The sequence below is a fragment of the Rhododendron vialii genome, chromosome 11a (assembly GCF_030253575.1).
Source record: "Rhododendron vialii isolate Sample 1 chromosome 11a, ASM3025357v1".
NCBI lineage: Eukaryota > Viridiplantae > Streptophyta > Magnoliopsida > Ericales > Ericaceae > Rhododendron > Rhododendron vialii.
The window spans coordinates 20,097,105-20,119,731 of NC_080567.1; the positions used below are offsets into that span (position 1 = coordinate 20,097,105).

General features: G+C 38.6%; 3 protein-coding genes across 4 annotated transcripts; 2 read left to right on the plus strand and 1 right to left on the minus strand.

Moving 5' to 3' along the window:
- Positions 1-3,805: 3,805 nt before the first annotated feature.
- LOC131307372 (adenylate kinase, chloroplastic) lies at positions 3,806-11,634 on the plus strand. 2 transcript variants are annotated; one of them, XM_058333846.1, is made up of 7 exons: positions 3,806-4,078; positions 5,845-5,943; positions 7,809-7,937; positions 8,013-8,147; positions 8,473-8,619; positions 8,757-8,831; positions 10,901-11,634. In XM_058333846.1, exons 1-7 carry the CDS (start codon positions 3,839-3,841, stop codon positions 10,958-10,960), a joined length of 885 nt encoding a protein of 294 aa, XP_058189829.1. In that variant the 5' UTR covers positions 3,806-3,838; the 3' UTR covers positions 10,961-11,634. The 2 variants fall into 2 exon arrangements, with proteins under 2 accessions (XP_058189829.1, XP_058189828.1); XM_058333845.1 differs by lacking the exon at positions 10,901-11,634 and adding an exon at positions 9,821-10,837.
- A 1,124-nt stretch (positions 11,635-12,758) lies between these two features.
- Positions 12,759-19,065, plus strand: LOC131307373 (adenylate kinase, chloroplastic-like). Its single transcript, XM_058333847.1, has 7 exons — positions 12,759-13,174; positions 14,305-14,403; positions 16,690-16,818; positions 16,894-17,028; positions 17,215-17,361; positions 17,491-17,565; positions 18,526-19,065. Exons 1-7 carry the CDS (start codon positions 12,956-12,958, stop codon positions 18,628-18,630), a joined length of 909 nt encoding a protein of 302 aa, XP_058189830.1. The 5' UTR covers positions 12,759-12,955; the 3' UTR covers positions 18,631-19,065.
- Positions 19,066-19,231: 166 nt separating this feature from the next.
- LOC131307368 (serine/threonine-protein kinase-like protein CCR4) lies at positions 19,232-22,045 on the minus strand. Its single transcript, XM_058333841.1, has one exon. It carries the CDS (start codon positions 21,872-21,874, stop codon positions 19,388-19,390), a length of 2,487 nt encoding a protein of 828 aa, XP_058189824.1. The 5' UTR covers positions 21,875-22,045; the 3' UTR covers positions 19,232-19,387.
- Between the last annotated feature and the right edge of the window lie 582 nt (positions 22,046-22,627).

Genomic DNA, 22,627 nt, shown 5'->3' on the forward strand with positions numbered 1-22,627 from the left:
GTAAATGGGTGTAGAATTAGAATTTTTCAATTTTGTAACCCCACTCCCGAATTCTCGTACCCCTCGTACCCGCCCCGAACCCAATTATACATGATACGTATACTATATTATAAAATCTATATTATAAAACAGGACGGTTTTCTATTAAAATGTCTATTCATACAAACAGAACACCCTCTACAACCATTCAATCTTACTTTCTATTAATTTTGTAGCCTTCGGATCGAATGGATATTTCCTAATGTATAAATCTACAAACAGAGCACCCTCTACAACCGTTAATCTTACTTCCTATCAACTTTGTAGCCTTCGGATCGAATGGATATTTCCTAATGTATAAATTTACAATGTCTATTCATACAAACAGAGCACCCTTTACAACCGTTCGATCATATTTCCTATTAACTTTATAGCCATTAGATCGAATACATATTTCCTAATGTATAAATCTACAATAATGTAAATGTTTTCCAAACTTCCAAATTATGTACACTACTATAATCCGCCAAAATTATATATTCTGGAAAGGCATGATTGTATAATCCTAATGCTAATTGTATAATCAGCCAATTTTCAGGAAATGCATGATTGTTTAATCAACCAATAATGAATAATCCTAATCCTAATCCTAATGCTATATTCCGGAAATTAATTCAATCATGCCTCTCTTTTATTGACTAATCCTAATCCTAATCTCAACCATTTTTTTTATTGACTAATAATATTCCGGAAATTAGTGACTAATCCTAATACTATAATCAGCCAAAATTTGAAATAAAAATAATGAAATCTATATAATATGACAAGAAAGTTTTCTACCAAATCTTGATATCCTGATTTGTTGTGAGGGTAAAAAAAAAAAACTTAATTTATCCATCGGTTAAATTAAGATTTGCCGTTGATTGACTTAAAGATCCGATTGCCTATTGTAATGATTTTCGATTGTAATGACTTACTTTTTTTCTATCCAATTTACCTATTGCCGATTGTAATGATTTCCGAAATTTCCGAAATTGCCGATTGTAGTTGATTGTAATGATTTTCGAAATTGCCAAAATTGCCGATTGTAGTTGATTTGGGTGTAATTAAAGACTTGATTGTAAAGACTTGCAGTTGATTGGGTGAGTATTTCCAAAATACAAATGGGTGATTTATGAATTTGCCGTTGATTGGGTGAGTGCTATAATGAAAATACAAATCGGGTAAGGCAAATTTGCCATTGATTGAACAATACAAATTGGATGAAACAAATTTATCTCTCTCTCTCTCCCTAATCGTTTCTCTTTCTCTCTCTCTCCCTAAACGTTTCTCCCTGACTCTCGCCCCTCTCCAATTCTCTCACCACAGGTATGGCTTTTTACTTCGTTTTTTTTCAGTTCTTCATTTTTTTTTTATCTCCCTCTATCTCCCTAATCGTTTCTCTTTCCCCCTCTCTCTCTCTCTCTCTCCCTCAACGTTTTCTTTCCAGTTCTCTTTTTCGTCTCCTTGACTATCGCCCTCTCTTCAATTCTCTCACCACAAGTATGGCTCTTTACTTCGTTTTTTTTCAGTTCTTCATTTTTTTTTTCCAGTTCAATTTGTTAAGTTCAACTCCAAAAAAATTCGATTACGCTCAGTTCAAATTGAGTGACGGTTGTACTGAGTATAATGTTTGAATCTTTTTTTTTTTGAAAACATACAAGGAGGGAGAGGGTTTCAATTCGTGCAATCCAAAAGTGCATTGGTAATGAAGAAATTCATTCTATAGGATTGAATGAAGGAATTTTTTTTTTTTACCCTCATAATAAATCAGGATTTGATAAAAGTTTAATCATGGTTGCCCTCACATAATGATTTTACTTTTTTTCTATCCATTTGGTTATGAAATTCTACGGCTTTCAAGTTATTTGCCGTCATCAAAATCGTGCATAGCATGGGTCTTATGAGATTCCCAAATGGGATAATCAGTAACACAATTAAACAAAAATGTCTATTCATACATTACTCAAACTATTGGTACATCAGTGTTTTTTGATTTGATCAAGATTTATGCGTTCGAGTTTGTTCTATGCGTCTTAGTTGGTCTCTTTCAAGCAAGGTAATTTTGTGATTGATCTCATAATCTCCATATATATATATATATATATATATATATAGAGGAATCCACTAATCAAAAAATTGTTTAACGGATAGGCTCACTTATAAGAAACTTTAAAAAAAAGAAGATTTACAGCTAATCATTTCATTCTTAATTTATGGAATTTCTAATAGAGATATGGTTAGTTTGTTCTTAGAGGCATTCAACGGGGAGATATCAATGTTTGGATTGCCCTAATCATAATCGTTTTCTGGGGCCATATCGTAGGCAAGAAAAATGGTATACAACCATATATTTTTTTCATTTTATTATTATTGATTTTTTTACCTACCCAAAATCAATATAGATTTTTTGTTTGCTTTGATGTTTGGATGGTGTTTTTTATTTTATCAAAGTTTTATGCATTTAAGTTTGTGCATACAGAAGTTAGAAATTGAAAAATTATTTGCTCTTCACTTGCTGATTCAAGTTAAACAGGTCAATAAATTTGTTTGGGTTATTATTTTCCGCAAAGTTGAATTCATTGGTAGGGGTTGATATATTTGGTTGAATGTCCAATATTTGTTTGAATCGTTCAAGCCGTGTCTTCAGACACGGGCATCCACTAGTGTATATATACAAAAGAACATACGTCTAATTACAAAAAGTTAGGGGTTCATAGAAAGACTCAATCATTGTAGCATTTGTTATGAAAATTGAGGAAAAAGATTAGGATGTATATTTTAACAAAATTAAATTTTTAAGAAACTTGACATTAATATTTGATTATAATTTATTCAAGGTTTCATCAAAAAATCATTGGACATATTGTCACGTGGAGTATTGTCACGTGGTGCTATGTGCCTTTTTTTCACGGCATATTGTGATAGGGTCCAACTTCAAAGACAAATTGCATAGAGCCCACCAAAATATATGATGAAGAAGGGACCTCGGATAATAGTGCTATGGGACATGTCACTTGGTGACCTTTACTCATTTTTCATCACAAATCATGGTGGGGCTCCAGAGGCAGTATATAAATTGCTTCTCTTCTCTCCCTAGAATCTTTCCTTGCATATAGGATTTAGGAATTTTACAATCCTTAAAGAAAAACCCCAACCCAATGCTTCGGATCGAACAAGTATCAACCGTTCTCTTCTTTCTGTTGGGGATTAAATAGGCTAGTTGACTAAAATAGGAGATTTTTAATATTTTGTTGATTAGATGACACCCAAATTTATAAGTTGTTTGAAATCCAACACAATATATAATAGAGAAGAATCTGAGACACTATTCGGATATTGAATAATCACGAAAAGAGAGGTCAATGAAAGAAACTTAGGCGCATGTTACATGTGCACAGAACCACCATCACTTCCAAGTCCATAATTAATCTATTTTTGCTAAAAAATTTAAATGAATTTTTTTCGTCTTTATTCAAAAAATTCATATTTATTAGTTTTCTTGTTGATTTTTTTAGATTATTATTAATACTTCGTTATGACGAGAAGAATTTTAAAAGCAAAAAATTACGATCGAATTCCAAATTATTTTGAATAAAAATAAAATACGTCAATTTTTTCTTTCTTATTATTAAAAAAATTCGGATCCCAATCGTAATTTTTTTTAAAATCATTTTCGTAATGACGAAGTAATATATCAAAATTGATGAAAAAACAATAAATGCAAAAAATAAATAAATAAATAAAAATAATAATTTATTTGAATTTTTTAGTCAAAAGTTCAAAACAGACTAGCGTGGGAGGGCCAGGGGAGGGAGCAATGGCGTGCTGTTCACTGAGTTTTCCGGTGACGGCGAAGCCAAGGTCTCCATCGCCACCGACTTCTGGTGGCGTTCCCTTGTCTCCCTTTCGTACTTATCCATCAAGGTCCACTTCACGCTCACGCTTGTTATTCCAATCTTCCCCATTCAGCGCTTGCTCTCCCCCCTCGCTCTCTCTCGACTCCGACGAAACCCTTATCCGAAGGCCTCGACTCTCCAGGAGTCCTCCCGATTTCCTGGTAACGAGTTCGTTTTTCGCATTGCATCTCAGTTCACTGTTAAACATCATTGGAAATTTACTCCTTGCTGTGTTTGTTAATCAAAAAAAGCTTGGTGAATTTCCTGTTCCGTTTCGAGTTCATTGATTAGAAGTTGGATACTCGCTGTCTCTGGTTACGAAAGAACTGTCAGCTGGGTGAATTTTCTATTCCATTTCGAGTTCATTGATTAGAAGTTGGATACTTGCTGTGACTGATTACCGAAATATCTATCATCTGGTGCTCCGTTGTTGGTTCAGTTGTCAGGAATGTTGAGTGGGAAATGGATTCCCATGAAAAGTGAAGTACGAGAAAATTAAAATTTATTTTCTTCACGAAGTATGTGTCTGGATAGTCCAAAATCTTGATGTTTAGCTCTCGCTCTTCCGGTCAAAAAACGTCGACGAAGGCGTGTAGTGTTCTCTTCACGAGAATCTTGCCGGAGAATAGAAATTACTTCCTTTAGGCAAGACTTATTTGGCAAGAAAGTGATTTTCAGGGGAAAGTTGAAACTGTGGGTCCCACAACTTTCTTGGTAACTAAACACCAATTAATTTTATGAAAGGGAAATCTTATGAACAAATCCTATATTCCTCCCATGATGATAGTACCTCTTGCAAACGAGTGGAAGCCCAACAATCAAGTAGACTAGTTAGCATTAGGAGTTCACAGGAAGCTAGTCAGCATCTTGTTCTAAGGGGACAAGTGAATCATCGCTTTTGGGTGCAGGCAGCCCTCTACCATCTATCCTATTACATTCCATCTATTGAGTGATAGAAAGGAACGTAGTAATATATATATATTTATATTGATAGGGATCCCCATTCATTCCTATATTCAGTAGAGTATCAATTTGCTGTACAAACATTCTTATGGAACAACCTTCCAGGTAGAATTAAGATACGTAAGTTACAGGAAAGTTGATTTTCCCATTCTTTTCTCATCCTTTTGGTGCAACTGAACCGGGGAGTGAATTTTCTGCCAGTGTTCTAAAACAAGGAATTAATCTGCGATTAACCGCCGATTAATCGTTGGTGGAGCCTATCCTATTAGGTCCGACTAACGATTAATCACCGAGTACTAATTAATATGAGCTGATTAATTGCTCGAAGGTAGCTGACCGCCCGACTAGCGTCGAGCGACTTTTAGAACATTGTTTTCTGCACAATATCCTTGGTAAACCAAACAGAAGCTGTGGGAAAAAAATGGTAGTAGATAAATTTGAATTTTATAGAAACAAGACACAAGAGGAAAGTGAATGAGGTTTATGCACAATTTTATAGCCAAGTGAACTGCAGGGAGTATTTCCCTAATTTTCTTGGTAACCAAACAGAGGGTTAAACTTATTTAATGGTATTGTGAAAGATGATATAGGTTCTACTATTTTCTTTGTGAATTTTCTGGGCAATTTTGTAGCCAACTAAAGTGCATTAAGTGTTTCCCTAATTTCCCAGTAATCAACAGAGGCTTTGATTTGTTCTTTCTTTCATTTTTTTTTTTTGTGGTAATTTAAGTTTTAGTATATTTCCTCAGTGAATTTTCTTGCACAATTTCCTAGCCAACTGAACAACAGAAAGTACATTCCTAGCTTTCGTGTTTTTGTTCACTGTGGTAATGGAATAATGGAAATAGGTTATATATCTTTCTGTGTGTATTTTCTGCACAATTTTTATGACCATCTAAACAGTAGAAAGTATTAGCCTAGGTAGTGCTACGTTTCTTTTTCTTACTTTTCTGCTACTGGGCAGGTTGTGTCATCAGGCAATAAGCAAGAACCTCTAAAGGTGATAATATCTGGGGCTCCTGCTTCAGGTAAAGGGACACAATGTCAGCTCATCACTCAGAAAGTATGTTATTCTTCCTGCTGCAATTTCATCTTTCACATGAGATGTGATCTGATATTTGGTGAACCTAACTTGAATCCTGCTACTTCAGTTTTAACTTGTTTGCCCTCTTTTTTAATACTTAGAAGAATGATGAACTTGTGTTATGCTTCTGCAACTAGTTGGTCTACATTTAAGTTTCTTCAGTTGAACATTCCCACTGTCTTTCCACATTGATTCGTTTATCTCCATTCTCGTTGTTTACGTAAACAGCTATACAGCATGTGATTTTCTAGACAATTTAGTTCTGGGGTGGGAAGGGGGACTAGCCAAAGCATACCGCATCTGCCATGGCCTGTGGAGATCTATAGCGGACCTCTGCTTTTGTTAATCAAACTCCGTTTTGGATTTGTAGTACCCCAACTGAAAACTAACTTTTTGTGTTATTTTTCTTTGAGTGGTTCTTGTTGTTTTGGGAAAGAAAATGGACATGCATGTTGTAAACCATGGGAAGGATATGGTTCCACACCCGTGCATGATAAAGTTCTTTTGAATCAGGTGGTTTTCATGATTCTTGGCCATTGAAATCGTATTTGAATCCAATCTTGAAGACATTTATTTACCTTTTCTTTCTGGAATAGTAATCCATAATTAGGTCAGATATGCTTCCAAAGGTGGCACAAACCGAGTACCAAAAAGGGGGAAAGAGTAAAGCAAACTAGAAAACTGGAAACATGACTGGTCTTTGAAGCAACAATAACTGCTTGGATATACTTTTGAATGCAGTCCTCATTTCTTCTAATATAGCCACAGGAGGAGCTTTGTCGTCTGCATTTGTTGATCTCCATTGGTTTCTACAAACTTAACTCACAAAATACCTGACTTAGCATGTGGATGTACTGGTTTCTAAGCTCCTTTGCAATCTTGCATGAAAGCAAGGAATACGTGTTGTTTTATGGTCTACCTCAAATTGACAGCTCCCCCTTCAGCCTCCCATCCCATCAATCTACTCTAACCTGCTCTAGTCACTAGAAAACCTCCCAAGGAATCCAAGTGATCTTTAGTTGTCCCGTCACTGCTTCTAGATTGACGGATATTGCACAATGTTGTTGTCAAGGAGTAAAAATGTTCTCTACACTTTTGGAGTAAAATTGATTTTTTTGGAAGTTTGGGAGGTCTATTAGACATTGAGTGCAAAGTTTGGGAGGTACTTTGAAATTTTCCCGAAGAGTAGTCTATGTGCAACCTACAGCTGTGGAGAATGCTGATGTCACTGTAACATTTCAGTGCCCATTAGCATATGAAATTCCACAAACGGAAAATCGTGCATAATTATCATTCCCCATTTATATAAACAAACAAACTGTTAGGTAGATTATGTCTGAAGTTTGTGTTTGGCCTTGTGAGATGAAAGACGTAAAACTTGCTTCTGGCACTAGACGTATATCCATGTTTTGGGTTGTTTAATCTGCTTAGCTAGCTTTATGTTACTATACTTGTGTTAATCTAACTTAGTTAGAGTTCTTGTTAGCTGATGCCATTGGCCATGTTTGTCTTTTAGCAAACTTTTAATGGTATCATGAGAGCCTAAAAAGTCTCAAGGTTTTTTTGTTTTATGTGATTTACAAAAATTTCTCTGGAAGTAGAGAGAAACTGGCTCATAACAAGTTAACTAATCTTATATCAACTGTTGAAAGGTAAGCCTTTAACTATTAAATAAATTCCTGATTTATGCTTGTATTCCGCTTTGAAGTTCCAAACTGTTTTTCTTGGAAGCATTATTCGTTGCCTGCTGAGTTTGTGCCATTATTTAATGGGTTTCTCATAGTGGAATTGCGATTGCCCCATGAACAAAAACAGATTGAATCAAGTCATCCTCATATATGCAGTATGGTTTAGTTCATATTGCAGCTGGAGATTTACTGAGGGCGGAAATTTCATCTGGGAGTGCAAATGGGAAGCGCGCAAAGGAATACATGGAGAAAGGACAATTGGTCCCTAAAGAAATAGTTTTCATGGTAAGTTTGGCAATTTCTTGTGTTGCAGTTTCATGTTGCTCTCTAATGGTTAACATTTCTTCCTATGGAGTGTAGATGGTGAAGGAGCGCCTTTCGCGATCAGATTCTCAAGAAAATGGTTGGCTTTTGGATGGATTTCCAAGGAGGTTATCTCAAGCAACTGCACTTAAAGAAATTGGTTTTCAGCCAGACATATTTATCCTTCTAGAAGTGAGGTTTTGTTGTTGTTACTGTTTGTACTTGATTGCTATTTGGTTACCGTGAATCATCAGGTCATTAAGAGACACCAAGTATGACATGGTAGCCAAAACTAGTGCATAGCTAATTTGTCGATTTCAAATTATCTTTGTAAGCCAAGAAGTCTTATGTTGCTTGCACACGTTATCATTTGTGGTTTCAGGATCCACCTATCCTCTGCCCTGATTTAGTTGTCTAAATGTTAACTAGGTTTTCAATGTGACCATTTTTTTACCCAAGCATTTGTACCTCTTTCTTTTTTTTTTTTTGTGTGTGACACTTTCGTACCTATTTGAAGGTGGCTGAGGACAATCTTGTGGAGCGAGTGGTGGGGCGTAGGCTAGATCCTGTTACTGGCAGGATATATCACTTAAAGTATTCTCCACCGGAGACTGAAGAAATTGCTGCGAGGCTTACCCAGCGCTTTGATGACACAGAAGAAATGGTAATTTCAACATTTTTGAATAAGCCTGAATGCTTGGAGACTTGGAGTTCTTAATGGAAGATTTCCATCTTTGTTCATGGTTTGTCCTACCATTTCATTGGTTATTTTGGCTTATTCCTCATGTTGGCATGATGTAGGTAAAATTGCGATTACAAACTCATCATCAAAATGTGGAGTCGGTGCTTTCAATGTACGAGGACATAACCATCAAGGTATGTGATTTAAACTTCCACCCTTGCTCTTTTCTGTGTATGTATGATTTGGATTGAGTATAAAAATGCATATGCAATATTGAAATCATAAAATGAAAAAAGGAAAATTGTGGAAGAGCTAAATTGGTCCAGATGTGAATTGTGCAGCAGAAACTTCTTTGAGCTGCAATTGCTACTGTTGCTAACTTAAATATGTGGGTTGCATGCATGGTTCTCAAAATTGTACAATCAATGAATCAGTTGAATCTGATTTTGGATGCATGGCAAAACCTTTACGAATCTTTAGGTGAATCTATTGTGGAGTATAATGGTGATGAATCTAAAGTTCACAGCTTGATTTATGAATCGAAAATTGCTCTTGTAACCGATAGAGTCGGAACCTTTTTTGTTGTGAAAAGCAAGAATTGTAACTTCATAGAGGGTTTTAGGACAAAAGTAACCAAACTCATGCATGATAGACTGATTGGTTTGTGGTTAGTATTTGACAGAATTCAGACCAGGTTCTTAACCCTTTTTATTCTTACTGTTTCATTAGACTAGTCAAAATGCATCTTCTATAGATGTTATAAGGCTAGAATACCCTGTATCGATCAGTTATGTATCGAGATTTTGCCTCCTTTTCCTATAAATTCGTAATTTATTGTAGTAGAGAAAAAGCTGAGGATATTAAGTTATGAACTAATATGTAGACAAAAACAGTTTGAATTGTAATAGTACTGATTGTAGATTTTGATGAATACTTGACACATAATGCCTCAGTCTATCACCTGGAATGAATAACTCTTTCTAGCTATCCATCACTTACAACAAAACTTTCATGTCTCTTCTTCCTATTGATGAAGTTCCGACTTCTCATCAAATCAGAATTTTCCATGAAATTAAGGGCTGGAGACCTAGTTATTTAATGGTTATCAGAGTTTTAACGTTCATTTGCACTAGGATCCTGTGCCTTCCTGAAATCTAAGTTTGATGGCCTTTGTTTGCTGCAGATAAATGGAAATTCCTCCAAGGAAGATGTTTTTTCTCAAATTGACAAAGCCCTGACAACCCTTATTGAGCAAAAGAATGCTACATTGGGTTCTATGGCAGCTTAAAGATTAGCGCATATAAAAGAGATAGGAAACCTTTTGTGAGGCACGACTCTCATTTTTGTACAATAAGAAAAAGAAAGAAAAAAAAAGAAAGGATTGTAGCTTTTAATGAGAACCACATATTAGTAGAGAATAAGTTAAAATATTTATGGACTATATTTTGTGAGAAATGACAAAGAATGGAGATATACTCCTGCATGGAGATGGGCACGTGGGTGCTAAAGAAGAATTTGAGGGTTTTCAGCTTATATGGGGTTAATGACATTTGGCACCAATAATTCATGGGGTTGTCTCCCATAACTCTATATGTATGTATTTAGGTAATACACATGGGGGGAACTCGGCTCAGGGGGAGCTGGGTTGGACAGAGGGGAAGGAACACTAAAGAAAGGTGATAAAATGGGAGGAGATGAAGGGTACTCACAAGAGGAAATTATGGAAAGTTATGTAAATATATTGAAGGAAGTGGGATTGGTTTTTCTTTGGGTTTTTCTGCTTGTTTGTAAGTGAGTGAGAGGCTTTAAACAACTGATTTTGTTATGTTTTGATCGTGGGCTTGAGGAGGTGGGTTGTTACACCTGTGCCCGAATTCACTCTTAGCGCGGGGGTATTGCAATTGGCATAACTGACGTCGTCCTTCTAATAAAGCAAATGAGAAACTGTATAGAAACTTATAGTATCATTTACAGTATATATTACTATTCTTGTTGCCCTGGATCATTGTTGTTGCTAGGCTAGTTGCTCAAGTCTTTTCAGTTGCTGACGAGGGTTTTAGGTTTATTCTGCTGAGGAGTTTTTGTATGAAATGAGTGATCATTAAGTTACTTTCTATTGGAGAAATGGAATTATACGACTTACTCGAGTCATTGGTCAGATTACCTGAAATTTCACATTTCGTTTGTAAAGTTCGTAGAATTTGGTGTGTTTGGTTTTTGGTGTGGAATAGTTTCTAATCTACTCGTTTGGTTTGTTCTTTAGCTGCAAATTCAGCTCTTGCGATACAAGAAGGGGTATGCATGTCTTCTCGAGGGAACCTAAGGACTAACTTAGGCTGTGTTTGATGGTGCATTTGTTTTCTGGGGTTCAAGATCGAGAAATACTGATTGGTCAATTGTATTAGCCAAGCATAGTAGTCTCTTAACATTTCCATCAGCTATTGAAACCCTGTTAGCTGCAATCACCATCGTATTGAATTTTTGTAGCAGGTGAATTTCACACGTATTGAGGCTGGATTGAATTAAATGATGATTGGGAAAGTGTACGCTAAACAAAATGATGTGGTCTCTGGCGGTTATATCTCCAGAAATACAAAACAAAATTGTTTCCACGTCGACGCTTAATGCCCGAACACAGAAAGTGGAACACGAACGTGTTGAAGATCCAGACACAGAAAGTGGACATGATCATGTTGAAGATCCAGTTGTGGACCGACACAGCGGTGGCGAAGGTGGAGGGCCGCTTGGCGAAGGGGGAGAACGAGCAGCCGGGGCTCTTTCCAAGCTATTTATAATCTCCGATATCGTCAGAGATTGTAATACCGGAAGAACAAGTAAACAACCCTATGCTCTTTGTTCACCGCGCATCGTGGGGTCTCGGGTGGTACAGTGTGTGTCTTATGGCTTTTTTCACCACACATCATGGTGGAGCACAACACAAAGTGTATGAAATTCTAATGCTGTGTTTAGGACTTGAGGAAAGTAAAAGAAAAGAAAATAAGAGGAAACTGAGAAGGAAATTATACTGTGCAGAATTTAAATATTTCCCCCCCTCCCCCCTTCTCTCCAAAATAAACAATAGGAGATAATTTTTTTAATTTTACCGTCATTTCTCTTCTTTTTCAATAAGTTCCAAACGAGATCAAATTCTTTCCGCTTTGGTTCAAATTCCCTATTACTTGCACGGGAATTTTGAATGGGAAGCTTGGCCAGGCGGATCCAGCATAAGCCGGGGGTAGGCCCGGGGTCATGTGCCCCCGGAATTTTATCCCCTACACCTCTTTCTTTTTTTTTTTTTGGGTATACCTACTCAAAAAATGTTAGAGAAATTGAAAATTTTGGGCATATGACTTATTGTTGCATGTTTTCAACCAAATCAATGGACCCTTTAAAGAATTGAATGCTTGTTTCAGGGAGGCAAATAGCAAATTGCTACTTTATTTGACATGTTTAGTCCATCCAATTCATTTTCTAGCTTTTCAAAATAAATGTCGAACAATTAATTGTGGAACCACAAGAATGATCATTGGTTAATTGTAAAGAGGTGCCCCTCTAAATGAAATTCCTAACTCCGCCCTGAGCTTGGGTAAATGTTTTTGGTGGCAGGTTTCATGAATGGCTATTAATAGCTAAGGGTCATTAGTTTTTGTTTCTTCCATGCATGGGTATATCAAAGGTCTCCAATTAATTATCAAGCTTCTAGACCTTCTCTCGTGTTCTATTTAAACCCAAGTGTTCTTTTGTTTTGGGTGATTAATATACGGCCGTGTATATTGGACTTGTGTGAGTGCTAAGTGTCGAGTCATACTTCCATTGGTTGCGATTGTGGTTGTGTTGAATCTCGGTTTTTGAGTGCTTCCGCGTTTTATCCCAACAGTGAAAACTATGAGTTGTCCACTACCATTATTTTGGGCCCCACAGTGCATTAATTACTGATCTGAATCGTTTATCTTATAGTGCTCATAGAGTAGAATTCTCATACAAAATATAGCTTCGCCGGTCCTACTGGACATCATTTAAATTTTGATTTATAAAACAAATGATCATGAATAATTTAACTCAACAAAATCAGGCCGTCCATTTATAAACAAAAATTTTGACTTTTGATACATCTATCGATTGTCTCGTAAACAAACCACGTTACAAACATGTGAAGAAGGTGCCTCGCGTGGGGCAATGAATAATCGCTCTACGAAACGAGGGAGGAAAATGAAAGAAAATTAGGCGTGGCTAACGTGCTCGTAACCACCGCCACTTCCCCGTCCAAAAGTAAAAGCTAGCTTGGAGGGCCAGGAGGGAGGGGAGGAGGGGGAGCGCAATGGCTTGCTGTTCACTGAGTTTTCCGGTGACGGTGAAGGCAAGGTCTCCGTCGCCACCGACTTCTGGTGCTCTAGCCTCGTCTCCCTCTTGTACTTATTCTTCTAGATCCAGCTCACACTCGCGCTCATTCCAATCGTCGTCGTTCAGTACTCACTCTACCCGCTCACTCTCTCTCCACTGCGACGGAACCCTAATCAGGAGGCCTCCCGAATTCCTGGTAACGAGTTCGTTTTTCGCATTGCATCTCGACTTCACCGTAAGATCCTTCCTGTGTTTTGTTAACCAAAAAAGCTGAGTGAATTCTTCCGTTGCATTTTGAGTTCATTGATTTGAAGTTGGATACTCGATGTCTCTGATTGCCGACAAAGCCGTCAGCTGAGTGAATTTCCTGTTCATTGATTAGAAGTTGGATAGTACTTTTAATTTTGATAACTCACGTGTCGGGCTAGCTTACACGCACCTCGACTAATCTTCGGCGACCAATCCCGCGACACACTTGCGGGTGCCCCAAATAAGGCGCCAAAGAAGTTGATAGCTGAGACCTTAGGAGGGGGCAAACCTGTAAGTTTCAAGCCTTGACCACTAGGCTAATCCATTGGTGTTTAGAAGTTGGATACTTGCTGTCACTCATTACGGAAAGAGCTGTCATCTAAGTGAGTTTTCTGCACTATTTCCCGGCCAATTAGACAGCAGAAAGTATTTACTAATTTTCTTGGTAAACCAAACAGAAGCTGTGGGGAAAAAATTGGTCGTAGATAAATTTGTATTTTATAGAAACAAAACACAAAAGAGAAAAGTGAATGAAGTTTATGCACGATTTTCTAGCCAAGTAAACTGCAGAGTTTTTTTCCAAAATTTTCTTGGTAACCAAACAGAGGTTTAAATTTATTTAATGTTTTTTTGTGAAAAATCATATAGGTTCTTCAATTTGGTTTGTGAATTTTCTGCGCGATTTTGTAGCCAACTGAAGTGCGTTTAGTGTTTCCCTAATTTCCTGGTAATAAACAGAGGCTTTGATTTTTTCTTTCTTAGTTTCAAATTCTTTTTTTGGTGGTAATTTAAAGTTTAGTATTTCCTCAGTGAATTTTCTTGCACAATTGACTAGGACACAACACAAGGTCAGTTTGGTTTGGTAATTTTCTTGCACAATTCTTGACCCAACTGAACAAAAGGACATTCCTAGATTTCTTGTTTTTGTTCATTGTTGTAATGGAATAATGGACATACTTTATATATCTTTCTGAATGTATTTTCTACACAATTTTGATAACCATCTTAACAGTAGAAAGTATTAGCCTAGTAGTGCTACGTTTTTTTCTTTCTTCTTACTTTTGTACTACTGTGCAGGTTGTGTCATCAGGCAATAAGCCAGAACCTCTAAAGGTGATGATATCTGGGGCTCCTGCTTCAGGTAAAGGGACTCAGTGTCAGCTCATCACTCAGAAAGTATGTTGTTCTTCCTGCTGCAATTTCATCTTTCACATGAGATCTGATATTTGGTACACCAAACTTGAAGCCTGCTACTTCTGTTTTAACTTGTTTGCCCTCTTTTTTTAATAGAAGAATGATGAACTTGAGCTATGCTATGCTTCTGAATAATGATGAACTTGAGCTATGCTTCTGCAACTAGTTGGTCTACATTTAAGTTTTTTCAGTTGAACATTCCCGCTGTCTTTCCGCATTGATTTGTTTATCTCCATCCTCTTTGTTTACCTAAACGGTTTCACGGCATGTGATTTTCTAGACAATTTAGTTCTTGGGTGGGAAGGGGACTAGCGAAAGCATACCTCTTCTGCCATGGCCTGTGGAGATCTATAGTGGACCTCTGCTTTTGTTAATCAAAAATCCGTTTTGTCTTTGTAGTACGCCAGCTATAAACCAACACTTGTGTTTTATTTCTTCTTTGAGTGGTTCTCGTTGTTTTGGGAAAGAAACGGCCATGCATGTTGTAAACCATGGGAAGGAGATGGTTGCACACCCGTGCATGAGAAACTTCTTTTGAATCATGTGCTTTTCATGATTCTTGGCCATTGAAACCGTATCTGAATCCAATCTTGAAGACATTTATTTACCTTTTTCTTCCTAGATTAGTAATCCATAATTAGGTTACATTTTCTTCCAAAGGGGGCACAAACCAAGTGCCAAAAAGGGAGAAAGAGAAAAGTAAACTAGGAAACTGGAAACATGACTGGTCTTTGAAGCAACAGTCAATAACTGCTTGGATGTACTTTTGAATCCAGTCCTCCTTTCCTATGCTATAGCTGCAGGGGGAGCGTTGTTATCTGCTTTTGTTGATCTCCATTGGTTTCTACAAACTTATCTCACAAAATACCTGACTTAGCGTGTGGATGTACTGGTTTCTAAGCTCCTTTGGAATCTTACATGAAAGCAGGGAATATGTTGTGTTATATGGTCTACCACAAATTGACAGCACCTCCTTTAGCCTCCCACCCCATCAATCTTCTCTAACCTGCTCTAGTCTCTATAACATCTCCCAAAGCGTCCAAGTGATCTTTAGTCGTTGCATCACTGTTTCTAGATTGATGGATACTGCACCAAGTTGTAGTCAGGTTGTAAATGTTCTCCTTGAACTGACTTACTTGGTCTGACTTATAGCTTCCTTGGAATTGGCCTTTCTTTTCTTAGCTTTAACTGTCAAAGGTTTTTTGGAGTACTTAGGCTTCCTTATAATTTATGAAGCATGGGGTACTGTTGTGTAAGCAGTTCCAAGGTTTGATAATCTGGAATACTTGAATTCATAGAGTTAAGACAATAAGGAAATCGTGATTTTGAGAAACATTTCATTGAAGCTCCGGCGAACAAGCTTTTTTTATATCTTAATAAAAATAACTCCTCTGGAATATTTTTTGGTAGAGAACATCATTTATGGGCTTGTATATGGTGTATAGAGTCTGTTCTTGGAACAATCAATGGACGAATACGGGTATTCGAGAAAATGGCAGTGTGTCCCAAGCAGTTGTTGCTTGGTGCAGAGATTTTGAGAGAGAGGATTCTTTAAATATGAAATAGTATAGATTGGCTGATTAGTATCCCTAAAATGCTTCTTAGGAAGATTAGTCTATATGCAACCTACCTAGAGCTGTGGAGTGGTAATGTCACTGTAATTACAGTGCCCATTAGCAGATGAAATTCCACAAACAGAAGATCGTGCATAATTATCATTCCCCATTTATACAAACAAACAAACAAACTGTACAGGTAGATTATGTCTGAAGTTTGTGTTTGGCATTGTGAGATGGATGTAAAGCTTTCTTCTGGCACTAGATTTTTGGATATTTGAATAAGAATCCATGTTTTGGGGGGTTTAACCCATGTAGCAAGCTTTATGTTACTACACTTGTGTTAATTGTTAGCTGATCTGCTGATGCCATTGACCATGTTTGTCTTTTAGCACACTTTTTAATTGTATCAGGAGTGCCTAAAAAGTTGAAGGTTTGATTGTTTTATTTTATTCACAAACTTTCACTTGAAGTAGAGAGAAACTCGCTCATAACAAATTAAAAAAAGTCATATGTCAACTGTTCAAAGGTAAACCTTAAATTATTAAATCAATTCCTTACATGCATATTCCGCTTTGAAGTTCCAAACTATTTTTCTTGGAAGCTTTATTTGTTGCCTGCTGAGTTTGTGCTATTATTGAATGGGTTTCTCATAATGGAATTGCCCCATGAAGAAAAAACAGATTGAATCAAGTCATCCTCATATATGCAGTATGGTTTAGTTCATATTGCGGCTGGAGATTTATTGAGGGCGGAAATTTCATCTGGGAGTGCAAATGGAAAGCGAGCAAAGGAATACATGGAGAAAGGACAATTGGTCCCTAACGAAATAGTTGTCATGGTAGGTTTGGCAATTTCTTGTGTTCCAGTTTCGTGTTGCTCTTTAATGGTAAACATTTCTGCCTATGGAGTGTAGATGGTGAAGGAGCGCCTTTCGCGATCAGATTCTCAAGAAAATGGTTGGCTTTTGGATGGATACCCAAGGAGCTTATCTCAAGCAACTGCACTTAAAGAATTTGGATTTCAGCCAGACATATTTATCCTTCTAGAAGTGAGGTTTTGTTGTTGTTCCTGTTTGTACTTGATTGCTGTTTGGTTACAGTGAAGATGTTGCTTGCACACGTTATCGTTTGTGGTGTCAGGATCCACCTATCCTCTGCCCCCTTTAGTTGTCAAAATGTTAACTAGGTTTTCAATGTGACCATTATTCTACCTAAGCATTCTCACCTATTTGAAGGTGGCTGAGGACAATCTTGTCGAGCGAGTGGTTGGGCGTAGGCTAGATCCTGTTACTGGCAGGATATATCACTTAAAGTATTCTCCGCCGGAGAATGAAGAAATTGGTGCGAGGCTTACCCAGCGCTTTGATGACACAGAAGAAAAGGTAATTTCAACATTATAAAATTAGCCCGAATGCTTGGTGTTCTTAATTAAAGATTTCCATCTTTGTTGATGGTTTGTCCTACCATTTCATCGGTTATTTGGTTTTATCCCCCATGTTGGCATGATGTAGGTAAAATTGCGATTACAAACTCATCATCAAAATGTGGAGTCGGTGCTTTCAATGTATGAGGGCATAACCGTCAAGGTATGTGTTTTGCTCTTCCACCCTTAGTCTTTTCACTTTTGTGTGTATGTATAAGTTGGATTGGGTATAAAAATGCATGCAAGCTTGAAATCAATAGAAATAAAAAGGAAAACTGTGGAAGAGAGAAATTGGCCAAAATGGGAATTGTGCAACCGAAACTACTTTGATCTGCAAGTGCTACTGTTGCTAATTTAAATATGTGGGTTGCATGCATGGTTTGAAAATCGTACAATCCATGAATCAGTTGAATCCGATTCCAAATGCATGCAAAATCTATACGAATCTTTTGGTGAATCTACTGTGGAGTATAATGGTCATGAATCTTAAAGTTCACAGCTCAATTTATGAATCGGAAATTGTTGAAATTCTTGTAATCGATAGAGTCGGAAGACTCGGAATCTTTTTTGTTGTTAAAAAGCAAGATCTTCTTCATTCTAATTGTTTCATTACAAAGTCAAAATGCATCTTCTATAGATGTTTTAAAGCTAGAATACCTGGTATCGATGAATTATGTATGGAGATTTTTCCTCCTTTTCCTATAAATTCATAATTGATCACAGCAGAGAAAAAGCTGAGGAACTGCGTACATTTATCAAAGGGACAAGGTGTAGTTCTACAGTAATTGAGGATATGAAGTTATAAACTAATATGTACTCATTGGCTCCCCTTTTTACGTGGTGACATTTATTCAATGCATGTCTCTTCCAATTCTTTATTCTTTCCTTTTTGGCCATTTGTTTTCCGACAAGAAACAAGAAACTCTCAGCTTTCTAGAAGAACCTGTAGACAAAAACAGTTTGAAGTTATTATACTGAGTTCTACTCATCAAATCAGAATTTTCCAGGAAATTCGAGGGCGAGCGACCTAGTTATTTAATGTTTATTAGAGTCTGTACGTTCCTTTTCACGTGGATGCCATGCCTTCCTGAAATCTAAGTTTGATGGCCATTGTTTGTTGCAGGTCAATGGAAATGCCTCCAAGGAGGATGTATTTTCTCAGATTGACAATGCCCTGACAAACCTTATTGAGCAAAAGAACTCTACATTGGGTTCTATGGCAGCTTGAAGATTAGTTCATATAAAAGAGATACAGTATACCTTTGCCCGAATTTTCTCTAAGAGTGGCGGTGTTGCAATTTGCATAGTAGATGCCGTCCCTCTAATCAAGCAAATGAGAGACTGTATAGGTCCTGGGCCTCCTGGCACTTGTAATATCATGCGTCATTTATTACTATTCTGGTTGCTCTGGATCATGGTTGTTGCTAGGCTAGTTTCTCAAGCCTTTTCAGTTGCTGATGGGGCTGTTAGGTTTTTTCTGCCGAGGATTTTCTGTGTGAAATTAGTGATCTTTAAGTTACATCTATTGTGGAAATGGAATTATACGACGTAATCAAGTCATCGGTCGGATAGTTGCTTCTGAAATTTCACATTTCGTTTGTAAAATTCATAGAATTTGGTGTTTTTTTGGAATAGTTTCTAATCTACTAGTTTAATTTGTTCTTTTGCTGCATTCGGCTCATGCGAACCTAAGGATTTGTTCAGGCTGTGTTTAATGTTGGATTTGTGTTTTGGGATTCGAGCTTACGGGGAAATACTGATTGCTCAATTGTACTAAGCCAAGCACAGTAGACCTTAACAATTCTATCCGCTGTCGAAAATCTGTGAGCTGCAATAAACATATTGAGGCTGAATCGAATTAAATAATAATTGGAAAAGTGTACACTCTACAAAACAAATGTTGCGCAGACTTCCGATGATGCGGTCACATCTCCAGAAATACAGAACAAATTGTTTCTGCATTGACGCGCAATGCCAGAACACGATCATGTTGAAGATCCAGTTGTGGACCGACACAGCTGCGGCGAAGGCGGAGGGCCGCTTGGCGGAGGTGGTGAACCAGCAGCCTGGGCTCTTTCCAAGCTATTTCCAATCTCCGTTATCGACCCAGTTGTGGACCGAGACAGCTGCGGCGAAGGTGGAGAACAAGCAGCCAGGGCTCTTTCCAAACTATTTACAATCTCTGATATCGTTGGTCGATGTCTACCTTCTGGCATCACACAATCCACGGCAATGTAGCCTACATACGCCACTGCCTCTATCTCAAACGGCGTTGGAGGCGGCACTTTGGGATCCAACACCCTATGGATTTCTTCTTGAATTATGTAGGGAGCGAGGAAATCAACCACATTTCTCGGCATCCCATACTCGTTCTGATGAATCGCCTTGTATCCCGATAATATCTCCAGCAGTACCACACCAAAGCTATAAACATCGCTCTTAGGGGTTAACTGTTGCAACCTGTAGTACTCTGGGTCCATGTACCCTACTGTGCCAGCAGCGCGTAACGAGAGGTGAGACACTTCGTCTTGGGGACTCATCAAGGAAAGTCCGAAATCAGACACCTTGGCATTCCACGTGTCGTCTAGCAATATGTTGGACGACTTAATGTCGCGGTGGATGATCTGTGGGACCGCATACACGTGGAGGTACTCGATCCCTCTGGCTGCGTCCAGCGCGACCTTGATCCGCGCTGGCCACGACATCAAGGGCGACCCCTCGAGATTGTGCAGATGGTCATGTAGCGTGCCGTTTCTCATGTATTCGTACACCAATATGAGCTCGTCGCTTTCTTCGCAATACCCTAATAGCTTGACAAGGTTCTTGTGGTTGAGGCGCGATAGGAATTCGAGCTCGCTTACAAACGCATTGTCCTTGTCGTCCTGTTGGCGTTTGGTGGCGCCTCCTTGGGAGGAGGCGGCCATTGTTTCGGCTCGCTTGATGGCCACTTCGCGGCCATCATCGAGTATAGCATGGTAGACTGACCCAAAGCTGCCCGTGCCAGTTTTGTGATCATCCCAAAAATTGTTAGTGGCTTTGAGAAGCAAATGGAGAGGGAATTCTTCCAAGTGACTCCCATTTCCCATGCTAACCAAGTGGCTCAGCTTCTTTTCTAGAACAGGTGCGGGTGCTGCTGCTGGTGGTGGTTGAGGACGGGTGTTGGCTTCCATATCCAACGGGCCGGAGTCGTGAACACGGCATCCCCTAACGTTGCAATACCGGAAAAACAAGAAACAACACACCGCCAGTAACGACACAGACCCAACACATCCGACCACCAGGAAAGCCACCATTTTCCTGTTCCAACCACCACCGCCATGCCCAGTGGTTCTCTGGGATGGCGGCGGTGGTATCGGTAAACTTTTGGTCGGCGGTGGTATCGGTGAACTTTTGCTTGCACAAGGTTCGCAAATCATTTGGCCTTGGCTACAAAAGGAGCCGCAGCCAGGCAAAGGCGTACACGGACACGCGCCACGACATGGACCCGGAACCACATTATCTAGCACGGTAAAATTCAAATTTTCGAAAATGTCATTACCCCAACAAAGCAGGGAAAAATCATACGACTTTATCCCGCAGAAAACGCTTTGTTTCGCCTCGATCCCAATGAAATAAGTGGAACTCAAACGTTCTGGCAAACCGAAATTGTTTTCTCCCCAGCAAGTCACTGTTCCATTAGGCCTCATGGCACAGCTCCTGTTCTCCCCCAAGGCCAATGTTGTAAATTCACCTTCGGGCGGGTTCTCCCCTGCCTTGTCCCCCCAGCACTGCAAACTACCGTTATCAACCAAAATCGCGCAAGCGTGCCTAAAGCCTGCTGCAATCACACTATAGTTACCACTTGGCTCATGCCCATTAACAGTATTATTGTTGTTGTTTTCTGGTCGAGTTAAGCACTTGATGTTTCCCAATTCGGATAACCCACAAACAAAATCTCCTCCCACGGCTAAAGATGTGAAGTTCTGAAAATCAGGTATGGTGGAATTGAATTCCTCCCATTGCCAACACTCGAGGCCGCCACTGGTTATACCGCAAATGTGGGAGTTTCCTGCACTCAGATCATCGATGGGCAGACCGTGGTATATCCTTTTGTAGGGCCATTCTTCCTTGGGGTACACCGCGGCAGGGGAAAATCTCCAGCAGCCCATGATTGAGGGAGAGGTTTGTGATCGTACAGCACAAACGAATCCGTTTCCGGCAACGATTCCTGAAATGGAGGAATTCAGTGGACTCATAGGAATTTGGATTCCTCTGGGGAAACTGGTGATTCCTCTGGGGAAACTGGTGCAGTTAAGGTGAGAAAGCTGCCGGTCAGATGGGGATGGTGTCACTGCACAAACCAGCGTTTGGTCCGAGTTTTCGGATATGGCTACGGTGGAAAGTGAATGAATGGGTTGTAAAAGGGAGAAAAACAAGAAGAGGCAGAGGGCTAGAACTATGATAGAAAAGGGTATTTTGCTGAGAAAAGCCATGGCAAGATTTCAAGAGAAGATGGTCTCATGTTAGGAGAAATGAAATAGTTTTAAGGTTTTTTGGTGGGGGATCTTGCTCTGGTTAAAGAATATGGTGGAATTTTGAGCAGTTTTATTAGTAAGTTTGGGTGTAGGCGGTCTTAGTTTGAGAAGAGTCAAAGCGAAGAATAAAAGACACGGTTTGGTAGAGGAGTGTGGGGACTAAATACCAAGTCTTTGTTTGGAAAAGTTTTTGCGAGAAGAAGGCTAGCAGAGCAGAGCGTCTGTGGTCAAGAGTTTCATTTTTTTTGATCCTTTTGGTTTGGTCAAGAGTGGAAAAATGCCAAAGTGCAACAAGATGGCGACTGATTAGTGACACTCATCCAATAATGCTTTCTCTTTCTTTTTCTTTTTCTTTTTCTTTTTTTTTTATCCGCATCCAATAATGCTTTCTAGTAGGGAGAATTCTTGCTTAGTCGTGGAGTACCGTCGCGCAGTGCTTCGGCGACCTTCTGGATGACACATTTGTGCGGCTCCAAGAGCACTGAATAATTATTTGCCCGCGGAGCACTGCCACATGGTGCTTAAAAGGGTCTTCTTCACCGCACATTTGTATGAGGCTCCGTTTGTTTCGATATAAAATATTTTATAATGTAAAATGTTTTTCATGTAATATGTTTGTTCTGAAAACAAATTTCAAACTTTTATTTTCCAGTATTTGGTTGACACTTGAAAATATTTTCAAAATTTGACAAAATAGTGTGTAGAGAGAGA